The sequence below is a fragment of the Sorex araneus genome, chromosome 1 (genome assembly GCF_027595985.1).
Source record: "Sorex araneus isolate mSorAra2 chromosome 1, mSorAra2.pri, whole genome shotgun sequence".
Lineage (NCBI taxonomy): Eukaryota > Metazoa > Chordata > Mammalia > Eulipotyphla > Soricidae > Sorex > Sorex araneus.
In genome coordinates this window covers 274,430,434-274,445,784 of record NC_073302.1, presented here as the reverse complement: position 1 = coordinate 274,445,784, position 15,351 = coordinate 274,430,434, and the positions used below count along the sequence as shown (strand labels likewise).

General features: G+C 34.3%; 1 protein-coding gene across 12 annotated transcripts in view; it reads left to right on the top strand.

Moving 5' to 3' along the window:
• RBM26 (RNA binding motif protein 26) overlaps positions 1-14,516 on the top strand; it is an 88,086-nt gene extending 73,570 nt beyond the window's left edge. For 7 of the 12 annotated variants that reach the window (XM_055130772.1, XM_055130911.1, XM_055130628.1 and 4 more), the window contains 4 exons: positions 3,840-3,953; positions 5,531-6,701; positions 7,324-7,382; positions 11,376-14,516. In XM_055130772.1, the coding sequence (XP_054986747.1) occupies positions 3,840-3,953; positions 5,531-5,620 (204 nt within the window). In that variant the 3' untranslated portion in view covers positions 5,621-6,701; positions 7,324-7,382; positions 11,376-14,516. The remainder of the gene's footprint in view (positions 1-3,839; positions 3,954-5,530; positions 6,702-7,323; positions 7,383-11,375) is intronic. The other 5 variants (XM_055130418.1, XM_055130301.1, XM_055130232.1 and 2 more) reach the window with 5 other exon arrangements.
• Positions 14,517-15,351: the final 835 nt, after the last annotated feature.

Sequence of the window (15,351 nt, the reverse complement as noted above, 5' to 3'; positions counted from 1 at the left end):
CACTGCGTGGGGATTTCTCTACCACCCTGTCCCCAAGTCACACCTCCACACCTGCACTGAGGCTTTAGGTTTAGAAGGCTCCTGTGTTTTCTGTTTTCATGATGGGGAGGGAAAGAAGTGGAAGGACCTTAAGATTAAAAACTGGGGGGGCCTGGAGTGATAGCACAGCGGGTAGGGCATTTGCCTTGCACGCGGCCGACCCGGATTTGATTCCCAGCATCCCATATGGTCCTCTGAGCACTGCCAGAGGTAATTCCTGAGTGCAGAGCCAGGAGTGACCCAAAAAGCAAAAAAAAAAAAAAAAGATTAAAAACTGGGATTGATCATTGTTGTCAGTGGAAAGGTGAGAGGGGAACATGTTCCTCCTCTGTGTATTTTCAGAGTGCTTTGGGGGTCTCTGTCTTTGCTCTGTGCTCAGATACGTGAATTATTTCAATTCTTTGACAGGAGTGTTGGGAGCTGTACACCCCAATCAACCACGTGCTTTGTACCTGAAACACAAGTTTTCTGTTCTGAAACTCCTGTTTCTTCTATCCTTGCCCCAAAATTCACTGATGGTTATGGATTATAACTTCCTCACATCTTCTTTCTTCTCCTAGCAGGACATGCTATAAATGCCTTCCCTTTCTTTCCCCTCCTTCATTTTTATGGTGCACAGTCAGCAGCTCTCATATACAGACAGATATGTCAAACTTAGTCAATCTGCACTGTAAGTTTGGTGAGGTTTTTTTCTGTGAATTGTCATTGATTTCTCATTGTGCTTTAGTGGAAAGCTTAGCTTGTCCAGCACGAATCCCCATTTCTTTAGAAATTTTTCTGAATTTTTTTGTCAAAAATAATATAAAAATTGTTAGTAACATTTTTGCAAGTATTAGCTGGTAAAAGAGTTATACAAGCAAGCTTTTTACATGAGACCAAGTAGAATTTTTATAGTGAAGTGTTCCTATGTAATAGTTTAACAATTATAAGTAGTTTCCAAACTAAAAATATTTCCAGTTATGTGACCTTGGGTAAGGCTGTTGACTAAAAAACTGGTAACTGCATATTTTAATTTTGTTTTATTTTGGTTGGTTTGAGGGTCACATCTGGCAATACATCTGGCAGTGTTCAAGGGCATACTTTTTTTTTTTTTCTTTTTGGGTCACACCCGATGATGCACAGGGGTCACTCCTGGCTCTGCACTCAGGAATTACCCCTGGCGGTGCTCAGGGAGATGCTGGGAATCGAACCCGGGTTGGCCGAGTGCAAGGCAAACGCCCTACCCGCTGTGCTATCGCTCCAGCCCCTCAAGGGCTTGCTTTTGACTGTGTTCAGGAGTCATTCCTCATAGTGTTAGATGAATATATGGTATGCCAGGAATTGCGCCCAGGCTGCCTCTGTGCAAGACAATTGCTTTACCTACTGTGCTATCTCTCTGGCCTCTTGAGCTGCATTTTAATAGGCAGAAAACTTTTAGATTTATAATAAATATATATGGAGTTATAAATTTGTAATTGGGGACTTTAATGCACAACTCATGGTCAGATGTATGTAATTGTTTAAGTATATGTAAAACTGTATATATGTAAATATATACATATATGTAAATGTGTATATATAAAATAAATATGTTGTATATATGTAAATATATAGTTGTTTCTACATTTCTTATTATGCTATCCTTTGAGATTGTGGAACTTTTGTGACTGAGTTACTTATATATTACTAATACTGATTTGTTGTTGTACCTTGCACTATTTTTTAATTTAATTATTTTGGTTTAAGGACCATACCTGACAGTACTTAAAGTATACTCCTGACTGACCTCAGGGTTCACTCCTGATGGGCATTCGCCCTGGATTGGCTGCATGCAAGGCCAATCCCCTACCCTCTGTACTATCGCTCCAGCTTCCATGTACTACTTTTTTTTTTTAAAATGAATCACCACGAGATACAGTTACAGACTTACAAACTTTGTGCTTATGTTTCAGTCATACAGTGATTGATTACCCATCCCTCCACCAGAGTGCATTCTCCACCACCAGTATTCTCAGTATCTCCCCTCTGTGGGCAGTGGGGGGCGGTCCTCTGCCTGCCATTCCCTTTTACTCTCTCTCTCCTTTTGGGTGTTATGGTTTGCAATACAGGTATTAAGTGGCCTTCGTGTTCAATCTATAGTCGATTTTCAGCACATATCTTCCATCCCGAGTGGGCCCTCCAAACATCTTTTGCTTTCTCTATCTGAGCTGTCCATTCCCCCAGCATGTGAGGCCAGCTTCCGAGCCGTGGAGCAAGCCTCCTGGTCCTTATCTCTACTATCCTTGGGTGTTAGTCTCCTATTCTGATACTTTTATTCCACAAATGAGTGTAGTCCTTCTATGTCTGTCCCTCTTTCTGACTCATTTCACTTAGTATCAACATTCATACTAAGTGAATGTTGATCTCTATGTTAATCCACATATATGCATATTTCATTACTTCATCTTTTCTAACAGCTGCATAGTATTCCATTGTGTAGATGTACCAAAGTTTCTTGAACCAGTCATCTGTTCTTGGGCACTCGGGTTTTTTCCAGGTTCTGGCTGTTATAAATAGTGCTGCAATGAAAATACTAGTACAGATGCCATTTCTACTATACTTTTTTGCATCTCTGGAATATATTTCCAGAAGTGGTATTGCTGGGTCAAATGGGAGCTCAATTTCTAATTTTTTGAGAAACGTCCATCATGTATTACTTTTTTAAGCCAGTCACTTAATGTAGCAGTAGTTGAATTTGATTATTTACTAAAGTTTTAGTATATTCACTCCTAAAAGCTTTTTAGGAAGTATTTCCATTTTTGCAAATTGAAGATCGACAGGATGACAAGTGATAAAAGTGATTTTTATTTCCAGTAAAAAGTTTCATTTTCTTCTTGGAGATTTTCAGTGTTATACTAATTATTTAGGCATCAAACAGCCCATGATGTAGTTTGAAAATTATTTACTTCTCATACATATATACATATCTAACCTTATGATTGCTTGTTCATATTGATAATAATGCTGTCCATATATTAACAAAAATTAGAATGCATTGAGCACTTAAGCTCATTTAGCCTTTGATTCAGAATCTTTAGCTCGATTTCTGAGTATTTTGGGATTTTTATCTGAAATAGCAACTGAAAAATCAGTTGCTATGGGATTTTTATCTGAAAAATCAAAAGAAGTAGCGAGTACCATTGTATTCTGAATACACAGCTTGTAACGTGGAGTTTGTAGGGAGTTTTTCCCGTTGTTTTGGAGCCTCCCCCACCCAGTGGTACTGAGGGCTTATTCCCAGCTCTGTGCTCAGGGAATCATTCCTGGTGTACAGAGGGGGACTTTATGCAGTGCCAGAGATTGAACTAAGATTAGCCGTATGCAAGGCAAGGGCCTTAAACCAGCCATGCTCCATAATGTTTTCTTAACAATCAGATATCACTACTTAATTACGTTAGGTTATGTGAGGTTTTGTTCTGGTTTTTGTTTTGGTGGGGCTACTTCTGTTTTGGTTCTCAGGACTTTCTCTTCCTTCTAGTACATGCTATGCCAGGGATCAAACACAGGAGCATGTAGATTATGTTCTTGAGCACTTCGAACTGTCTGGTTTGCCCCTTTTTGTTTTCTTTTTAAAGAAATATCAAATTACTTATACTGATTTTAAGGGTAAATAGAATGTTAATTAAAATTCATGATATTAAATATAGGGGTAAATAATTACAGAGCAAAATGATAATCTTTTTTTTTACTTGTGCTTATCTAATTTAAATATTAAGCACTGTAACATTTAATGTTTTCCCAATAAATGATTTTTTATTTTCCTGTATTCTTAATTGTTTCAGGCTGCAGTTCATGGAGCTCGTTTCAAAGGGCAGGATCTAAAGCTGGCATGGAATAAGCCAGTAACTAATATTTCAGCGGTTGAAACTGAAGAAGTGGAACCTGATGAAGAGGAAGTATGTTTTTTCTCTTTTCCATTTTGATTTTAACTCTATTTATATGTAAATTGTAATTTTATGTTTCTGATTATAACATTAAGTCTTCTGTTCCTGAGCTATATTCTGGTAGGGGATATCTGATAAATGTAAATAACCTTAAATTTTCTGGATTAATGAGAACTATGGATTGCTAATCCAAAAAGCTGTATACAAGCCCAGTTTTCGTTTACTTTTACAAGATAATTCATTAGATTTTTATCCACAGGAAATTCATAATATTTGAATTTTTAGAGCCTATATTCTACTCATATATTCTACTCGCTTTATTAACTTTTCAGGTTCCTTTATTTAAATTCTTATCATTTTAGTTTATTAGAATGAATGTTTGCTATATAATAGAACTGTGATAGGCACAAAATGAATAAGACACGGTCCCTATCATCAAGGAGCTTATTATCTGGAAAGGGGTAGTGACAGACACATAGGTAACTTTATTAAAGGCAGACTGATGCACTGAGTAAAGATTTGAACAATATGCTACGGGTATCCAGAGGAGGGAACGATTGTTTCTGCAAAACTCATAAAGGATGTGGTGAGAGGGAGCTGAACCTCAAGTGATTAAAAAAAAGGGGGAGTTGTTTCCATTACTTAGAGGTGGGGCAGGATTATAGTTGAGAAATTCATTCTATATAAAAAGCTAGGTGTGGGAGAGAACATTTTTCTTAAGAAACAGTCTGATGGCTGAGAAATATGTGTGTAAAGAGCAGTAGTGGGATAACCATTTTTAACCCATAACTTAAAAACAACAACGTTTATTGTTTAATCATGAAATAACTGTAGGAAATAGTTGAGGAAGTTGATAAAGAAAGGTTGGCCTTTATGAATTTCACAGTGGCACTTCATTTTGTTTGAAGAGCATTCAAGGCTGTTATACATATCTACAGTCAAATGCAAGAATAAAATGTTTATTTTGAATCTCATACATAATTTGTCATTTTATATTTTAGATTATACCTTTGTCCTTCCATGATTTTGAATTGAATGGGGAGAAAAGCAGGAGAGCTCCTGGTATTAGGTATTTTGAAAAGTTTGGAAAGTAGTCTGAGAAACTTCTGTAAAGGGAATGGATAAAAGAAAGGAATGTTATAAAAGAACATGTTTGTTACATATGGCAGAATATAGATTTGAATCTTTATATAGACTTCTGTGCAAAATGTTGATTGATTTAGTGTCCAGGATTAGACAGAGCAAATCAGAGAAGACTTATGGATGTTTTCTTTACAAAAAGAAATAACTATTGAGCAATACCTTTTAGTTATAGAACATGGCATAATTTAATAGAGACAGGAGGAATGGTATGTACAAAGGTTTACTTCTATATGTCTTTAGTGCTGGTTTGATACAAGCTATAGACGGTACTTAAGAGAAACCGGAGTGGTTAAAGGTTATTTATCATTGTTTCTTGAATGTTCTAGCTATAGAAAGTACCTTTCGTGTTCAGCTTAAGAGAAGTCATTGTTTAAAAGTGTCACCTTTTTTCTTTTCTTTTTTCTTTTTTTTTTTGGGTAAATTCCTAAATGCATTTTAACCTAAAGTTTCAGGAAGAGTCTTTGGTGGATGACTCATTACTTCAAGATGATGATGAAGAAGAAGAGGACAATGAATCGCGTTCTTGGAGAAGATGATTTGACTGATCATTGATCTGCATATGCTAGAACTCTACCTGTGTTTCATTAGTATTACCTAATGTACTTTTACATATTTGTAAAAAACAATTTTTGGTAAAATGTGATGAAGATGGATTTCACAAATAGAAAAAAAGAAGAAAACTACCTTCTGATCCTGTATTTTGAAAGATTGATGTTTGCGTTTTATTTCAGTAAACAATTGCAAAAGACATCACATTAGAAACATATGCAATGTTTTTATTACATACTTCTACTGAACATTACAGAATTCTTTGGGTTCTTTGTAATTTAAATGAATAGGTCTGAAAACTTATGACCAATACTTGTTATAACTTAGCAGATTTTTTGTTTTACTCCAAATAAGGAATGAATTTGCATTTAAAATATTAATGAATGTTTTCAAAAAATGGATAGATAACATAGTACTATAACTAAACTCTCCCGTTATGTATTCATAATATTACATAGTAGTATGCTTAGGCTTTACTATGTATTAGCCTTTTGTTGGACTTGTGTATGTATTTTACCATATGGGTTTTAATGATTACGGTGTATGACTGCTTTGCATATGAGTCCCTATGCATTCAGATGTGAAAAATAAAGTGGAATGGTCTCTCAAAAGAAAAGAAAAAAGAAAAGAAAACAATGACACAAAAAAAGGCCAAGACAATGTTCCTTGATTTAAAAAAAAAAAAGAAAAAAGAAAAAAAAAAACAAAGAAAAAATCTAAAATAAATAGACCATTCCAGATGGTGATCTACCCTTACCCCCAATTATCACTAAAAGAGCTTAATCACTAATTTATTCTTAACAATAATGGTTGCTGGTACCTTTATAATAATGTACAATCCATGTTTAAAATTTATACAACTTCAGTTTGGTTTGATCATACAAATTTTCAACAGATGTCTTAAAATTTAAAAGCAGGCTGATTAGTTTGGAACCAGACTTCAAGTAGTATTTGGTGAATAAGAAAACATCACATTACATTTTGGATGTATGAAAGAAAACTTGACCATTTGAAGATGTATGAATAAAGAAATGTACTATAGATACTACTTTAGGAAAACACTGTTTGGTAAGTGTTTCAGTCTGATATTTCAAGTGTGCATTTTCTATGCTTGTATAAAAATCTTTGACATTTGCAACAATATTGTGATTTTTTTTAATGGATTTCTCTGGCAAATGAATATGATCATTGAAAGTTGATTCAGCAGCTTCCAGAAAATAAGTGCATTCTTTATAGAATGAGGGGGCAGGAGATTACATACTTACCTTTTGAAATACATCATTTCGATTGCTAGTGTTTCTGCCCCTCCTCAGATTATAGTGATTATATTAAAAGCCACATTTTAAAAGATCACTTTCTCCCCAAGTTTGGGGCCCTTAGACACAAACTGCAGTTCTGCCCCTCTAATCTCCTGCCAATGAAATAACTAGTAGAATACTGTTAATTTTTTTTTCCCTCTCTCCCCACCAACACACACACTTAATTTGTGTATATATGTTCCTGCTGGTAATATTATTTCATAGAAATGCTGCACATGTTAATATTTAAGAATTCAGTATCAGATTCTTTTTGTCAAAATAGTGATTTTACTGAAAAAGTTCTTTATCTGGTATATTTTTATGTAGTCTCTTGTATTTTTACTATGTGCTATTCTAATTCATTAGGTAAGTTTGTTTTCTTTTCTTTTTAGTAGTCGTGAAAGATGCCATATTGGCAGAGGCTCACGTTTCTTCTCTTTACACCAAACAGGTATTATAAAGAAAGTAAATCTTTCAAAGGCCAGTTAAATCTGCGTACTGATTTTTGGCTTTATAAATTTATTAGCCTGCTATCTTTAAAAAAATTGTAAAATTCCCTTATGATTGGAATTATCTACTACTACTTAAATAACTTTACTAGTTTCCCTTATCTTAAATTTATTACTACCTAAACTTTAAGTGTTTTAAGCGATGTTGCTTTTAATAAATCAGAAGACAAATATATTTTAATTTGGTTCCAAAGACTTGAGGTAAATTTAGCAACTTTCATTAAGCTCACAATTATATATTTATTATTAATAAGATTTATTATGACTGTTACCTACTATTTGTATTGAGTTTTGGAAAATTAATATGTTTAATATTAATGTTCTACTTGTACTCAGTTGGAAGTTAAAATGATTTCTTTGCAATAGTTAATTCCCATTTTACAGATAAGGAAACTTGGGTTAATGGAAGTAGAGTGGTTGTCTAAAACCACAACTCAGAAGTAGAAGACTAGCTTTGAATTCAGACATTCTGATTTTGGCACCAAGTTTATTTATTTTTAAAAATTCTACATTGCTACCTCCTTTTAAATTATTGACTAAGCGTGAAATTGTGTTAGTAGTAAATGTTGAAGTTCTTGCACAAAATAAGTAGACTTCTTGGTCATTAGCTAGTAAACATAGTTCATATCTTTACCCTTCCTCCTAATACAGCACTTTGTTCATATCTGTTACAGTACTTATGTTGTAATATAATTTATCTGGTTTATATGTCTGTCTTCTCCACTAGATTACAAGCTCCTCTAGGAAGGGGACCATGTCTTATTCATCTTTTTATCTCTAGTGATTGTCACAAAGCCTGGCTCTTATGGGCACTCAGATGTTTGTTGGATAAATTAATGAATGGATGCACATAACTCCAATAATGGAGTGACAATTACCTCCCTTGTTAATTCTTATCAATTTTTTAATAATCTCTCTTGAAGGTCTTGGTCACTGGTACCATTTTGCTAACCAGTTTATACCATTGAGTTGCACACAAATGGGGTTACAGATGCACATGTATCTTTAATGAGATTTTCATATTATTACTAAGGCACCAATATTTTGGAATACTGTTTTGTAGTCATTTTCAGAAGTACCTTTTGAATTTAGTGCATATATTAAGTAAGCTAAGAGGCACTGATCTAATATCTCCTACTTGGATTAATATATCCAAAAATGGCCTGGCACTGAATATTTGACAAGGATTAAGAAAATTTGCTTTTGGGGGCCAGGGCAACAGTAAAATGGGTAGGGTGTTTGCAGTGCACATGGCTGTCCTGGGTTTAGTCTCAGCTTTCCCATATGGTTTCCAAACACACCACCAAGCGTAATTCCTGAGTGCAGAGCCAGGAATAACCCCTGAGCACCACCTCCCCCCCACCTCCTCCCCAACAGCTGGCCTCCCCACCCTCTTGCCACATTCACAATGTCAGCTTTGGACTTCAGCTCTGCAACTTCCTTTCTGGCCAGACACAGTCTGTCACTTACCCAGGTTTGTTTCCTTGTCTGTATAAAGAAAGGGACTGTACTAGACGACCTCTTGAGATTCACACCTGTAACTTTTCTTGAGGGGTACGTTAAGTGTTTTGATCTAAAACAGTTTAATACACCTAGTCCCGATTTGTTGTTTCTATTATTGTATCAATAGAAACAACTTAGATTTGGTTATGGTACACTAATTCATACAATGTGCCTTAGTTTTGTTTTGTGTATAATACTCCCAGATACTCTTCAGGCACAGATTCCTTTCACCCTGTGAAATGCAGTCTTTTGTGATCATTAGTACTTTTTCTTCCCACTTAAAACCTTTCCTTTTGCTTCTGAACTCGAACTTTAAAATTCTTTCATATTCCAATATGCTATGGAAAAATTTGAAATGCATTTTTAATTCTACAGGTCTCCTACCAAGTTCTTTTTGCTTAGAGAACAAATCTGGGCTGAGTTTTGAGAGAAAAAGGAATTGACATCAATGTAGGTAGCTATTTAATACAGGAAAAAAATTAAAGGAAATATCTTACTGGTTAAAAGATTGATTAGGATTACCACAAGGGATGGTTGTCATTTTACATATTTCATTCAGTATTTTATGTCTACTTAAAAAGTGTTTAAAATGTTATTGGATACTTGTAACATTTTAAAAATTAATTTTAGTATTTAACAGATACCCAGCATTTAATAATATGTTACAGAAATGGGAATGTGTACTATAGTTCTTATTTTACTGTATATGAGCAAATATAACAACTAAGTTTGCTATAAAGAAAAGACTTCACTGTTTTAAGCTGATTACCTGTAGAAAGTATTGCTGAGCTTAATTGAAGGAAATTTCTTGTTACTAGAACTGTTTGGGGGGCGAGAGAGGGCATGTATTTCCAATCTTAGAAAACTAAATGTTGGCTTTGTGGGTTTACAGAAAGAAAGCAAAAGTGGTTGCTTGTTTGGTGTGTTGAATGGCAATGGTGGTTTTAGAATATTATACAGACATTATCAGTCTTTTTCTTCCTCCCCTTTTATATATAATATGAACTAAAGAAAATGAATTTTAGTCCTTCTAAAATTTATATAAATATTTGTAAGCCTTCCTCCTCTACCTCCTCCTCCCTTCCTCCCCCTCACCCACTGTTAAAGCAAGAGTTTGAAACACGAAATTCTGGTTGTTCACATTTTGGTCTTACAGGGTTTTCCTTGTTCTAAAACCCTATAAATTAAAAGTTTAAATTTAATGTAGAATTATAACACCAGTATACATTATTTATAAGGCAATAAGTATATTTCCTTTTCTCAGATCTTGGGAACTACCTTATTATCATTAGCTTTTGAACTGCCTAGTTCTGAGGTATGTATATAGGCTTTTTCGAGAAGTGTATTTTTCATTCCCCTTGATCATGATCACAGCAGATAATCCAGTGAAAGAGACATTTTGGGGAATATAAGTGCTGTTATCAGTCATTTCTAATGAAAGCGCACTTTTAGTAGGAAAAAAGCCCAATATGGTAAATAATTTTCATATAGTGTTATATCCTCATTGCTTAGTGTAATTGAAAGAGTTTTTTTAACCTATTTGTGTCAACTTATTTTATTAACTTCTTTCTAAGCCCCTCCTTCATGCCCTTCCTTTTTATTTGATGCTATCACTTTCCCATCATTTGAAGTTGGTCTTTCTCTGTATACACTGTCTCATTTTGATGTTTTTCTTTATTTTTATTGTTGATCATTGTGCTTTGTATAGCATTTTGTCATAATGTGATTAAAGAATGAAAACGATTGTCATATGGAGTTTAAGGAAATTAGGTACACCTCACAATTTGAAATCATTGGGAAACAAATTATTCTTTTCATAAACAATATCTTAAAATTCACTCTTGATTTCTTGAAACTACTTGCCCACCTGAAATATAGTTTATAGTCTTGTCAGTTGCTACATTTCCTAACCAAAGATTTGATTCCTTTCCCCGCCCAAATTCAGAAAAGATTTTACTTAAGGGAAAAGGAGGCAGAGAAGTTCCTGATAACAGGAGACCCTAAACAGGGTTCCAGAGAAAGAAAGAAATCTTTCCCCTTTTGTGTGTTTTTAACAAAGGGAGAAGGTGTGAACACTTTTTACTATGCATAAAGAAGGTGGGCTAGTAGAAGAGGGATTAGGATATTGAGATGATTATCTTCTGGTATCTGGTCATCTAGGTTATTCTGTCTTCTTGGTTATCAGGTAATCAAAAATTTAGCTGTATTTCAGCACTGTTGTCTCCGCAGCCTAATGTTCTAAGGAGAATAGAGAGGTATTATTAAAATCATCTTGACCTGAAACTGATCCTTTGTCTAATTTGTGTGCAGCTTCTTTGTCACTTTCTCAAATAGATGTTTTTAATGTTTAGAAAAGTTGAAATCAATTCAGTTTTTAGATTTGTATGCTGTTCTCAAAGTTACTTTTTTTTAATAGTCTTCTCTTTTTCCAGCAGAGAGAGATCATCATTGCCTGAATTTAGCTTTGTGACCACCACAGCAAGAAGTGTTCCTCTCTGGAGACGACTGTTTAAAAATCATTTTGTCATTTTATGTTTGCCCCTTATCAATTTGGATATTTGTTTACATGTACTATAATTAGCATTTTATCTTTACAGTTCTCTAAGGGTACACCCGAGTCCAGAAGTATATCTGAGTGTGTGCTTTGTCTGACCTTTCTCATTTAAGTGTTTTCTCCTTTTATAGCCATTTATTTTTTTAAACACCATAAAAAGGATAAAAAAAACCTCTTGGTTTCCTAATATGCGATAAACTCAGTCTCAGCAAAGCTAAGAATTGTGTCTAGGACATCTCTAAAGCCATGAGGTTGTGTTTATTGGCATGAATAATTACAATGAAGAAAATAATTTAAAAGTTTAGCATGGGTTTTGTTTTAATTTTTCTGGAATTTAGGATACATATTTGGGGTTAGAATAGTCAAATAATTTTGAACAGATGATAAAAAACTTTTCTATATTGCACACTGTAATAACTTGCCTATCTTCTAAAAATACTTTTACCGAACCGAAGTTGTTGCCAATGCCACCTGCCCAAATAATTTTTTAATGTTTTGGTTCTTCAACACCAACACGGAGTATAGTTTTCTATCAAGAAATGCAGGATGATCTGTGGAGTAGACATGTTGAAATGAATTTATTTAATGTCTAGCTTTCACAATTTACCTTATTTTCTGCATATGCAATCAAGACTTCAAAGACAATCCTAAAAGCAAGGGGGAGTAGTGTGTCTGATATTGTAAAAAATTACAGATTTCCAGTCTTGAAAGGTGTATGTCCATATTTATTTATAATGTGGCTTATAACTATTTTTAGACTGATTAAATCTTATCCTACTGACCCAAAGTACTCTTTTTTATAAAATGAGCACAAAGAAAAGTGTTCACAAAGTTACGAATATTCCTTGAGTCTAATGAGGTATTTGAGGAGTTTTATTTGGAAATCTTTATCCGAAAGTTCAAATTACACTTAATTCTAGTCACTCTTTTTTTTCCAGTTCTTTCATCTATGCTCATATTTTTACTTCTTTGTGTTCAAAGTATTCTGCAAATGCCCTTTCCCCTAACCTCACCCTCCTGTGCATTGTGTTTGTTTTCATGAAAAATAAAAAAGAATGAACACATCAGTATAATGTAAATTATCTATTTTTATCCACAAAAGTTAGAGTGGGGAAAAGTATGTGTTTTGGAAGGTCTTCTAACATATTTATGACCTATTAGCCCACAAGGGATTTTGAAAATTGGCTCTTGTTTTAGTTCACATTTTTAAATTAGGGAGTTTATAAATACTTCCCAGGTGAGCTCTTTATCTTTTCTTTTTGCGGAAAGATTTCTACCTATGCAGTAGTGGTTTATGTGGTAGGTTAGAAACCCAAAGAACATTACCTGAAGAGACTGTACTTCTGTACCAGTTTGGTTGGCTAATGGATGTGGACCACAGGCCCAATCACTGTTAACTTTGTTTTGTCATCTTTCCCCCGACCCCCTTGTTTTTAAATTAAAAACAAAATAAAGCAAAGCTGACTGTGGCATTGAGAATCAGAAGTCTAGATGATTTGATTCTCACTAAGATCATTGCTCTTTTTAAAAAATGCTATGCTATCCAATAGGTCAGTTACATGAATTCCCTTATGCTGATCAATTGAAAATAAGGAGTTTTTCACGATTTCATTTTTCCTAAGTAGGATTCTCATGGAGCTATGTGTAGATAACTGTACAGAATCACTTGTGTAATTGAAGCTGTTTACCTCTGCATGATTGCATTATGGAAACCTTTTATATATCTTTATATTTTCAATATACTTAGATTTTACACTATTAGCTTCCCTACTCATGCGATATTTGTTTTTTTAATAGAGTTTATAAATATTTATGCTCAAAATACAGATCAATTGAATATTTTTGGTCTTGTTTACAAGATAAATAATACTTTACAAGTGATGCAGCCCCTCAAGTGTCTTAGGAAAAAGTCATTGGTGCTATAACCCTTCAATATCATTTTGAACTGTTACGTAACTTAACTATGATCGTTTGTGATTTACTCTAACATAGCAGCATAATTTAAAAAGTGATTTGCAGTCAGTCAGGTAAAGAGCCCAGCCCATTAAACCCACAATTTAAAGATATGATATACCATTAGAGCCCAGCTCCTAAAAAGAAATAGTTTCATTGGATTGTTGTTATTTCTTTTGATAAGAACAGTGTTAATCTGGCTGGAATAAATAATGATACATTCAGCGAGAATGATACAATCCGCTTGGCTCAGTTTTCCCATATTTGAAATGGAAAGCTTTTTTAGTCCTAAAACATGATGTAGCCCTGCTCTGCTCTGCTCTAAATTCCCGTCTGTCTTTTACTCAGCAGGAGGCAGGGTAATTCTTAAATATTTACAGAACATTTGATGAATTGTGAAGAGATGTATTATTTACATTGTACACGTTTTGCATCGATGGGTGTAGATTGTTCCTACATCTACAAGACTTCATTCCAGCACCTTAGTGAATGTTCTTAAGATACAATTTTTAAGTATCAGCAAAGCATTCATAGATGTTTACGTTTGATTCTCAGAATTCTGAACCTGTTTGAGGTGTGATATACTTCAGAACATGGATGGCACAAGATTTCCCGTAATAAGCAGTTTGCTTTAACTCAGTTTTGTGGATTGTTGAACCTAAAACACCAAAGGAGACTTCTCTTGTCTGGAGATTGGATTGTTCCAGTTTTTAATACCTGTGCCCATAGTGTCCCATTTCACGAATGTGTGTTGGCATGGGGAAAAAATTCCCTGCTCTTTCAGTGGAGCGAAAGTAATTGGTTAAGCTGTAGCAGCTTTTTTGGTTCTTTTCTTAAAGTGATTATAAAACTTGAACTAAAACAAGGTAAAACTTGAACTAGAAAACTACTATTGTATGCGTAGAATGTTTATAGTATAACATGTTTATGTGGGGTTGTCAACATTTTTATTATTTATAGTTGAATTATGTTGTTTTGTTTGTTAAATATCCATAATGTTTATTATTTTTATATTTTGAGAATTTTTTAAATAAAATAGTCTTACTAAAGAGTTAACTTTTAAAAATTGTCCTTCATCTTTTATTGTTAATGTAAAATAGAAAGAGAAATCTACCCTCAGGCACTGAAGAGTTGAGAGAATTCTGAAAATGTATAAAGAAATTTCTCCAGATCACCTCTTTCCCTGTTTACTGTCCATTCTCACTTAAAATTTTTCTTTCTTTTGGTACCAGTGTGTAATTAGCCTCGTGACTCACAATCTAAGTCTTCCACGCCCTTTTTCCAGATCGCGTCCTCCTCTCCACTACTGGAGGTTGTTTCCTTCTAATGGTTGTTGGGGGGAGTGGAGTGGCAAAAAGCTTTTCTTCCTGAGTGATAGAATAAAAATGCTGTTGTGTCGAAGAAGGACATAATATGGGATGATTTTGAGTTGAACTTGGATGTAAAATGCTTACACCCTCAACCCCAAACCCAATGAAAGCTTTCCAAACGTCCCTCCCTAATTTTCAGTATTTACATAAACGTTTTCCACTAATCTGATTTGTTCTTTTCAGCATTCATCATGTTCATTTCATATTTAATTTTATTGAATGACAAGAATTGCACTTTTTTTTAATCGCAGATAGGCCTTCTGGCACCTATAACATGCGATACATAAGTGTGGCAGTGACTTGCCTTTCACCTGCAATAGTGATTCTCCAACAAAATACAGTTTCAGAATGCACGGGCTTCAGTAAAAACTTAGTGAGGAGATCTGGTTGTGAAATAGAGAACTCTGACTGTAGGAATAGATTTCAGCTAATGTATAGTGGCATACTTTGTAAAATTCTTAAATTATGTGTTTGTATTGTCAGCCTGGTGAAATGTTACAGATCAGATATAACATATTGTTCTTTGACTTA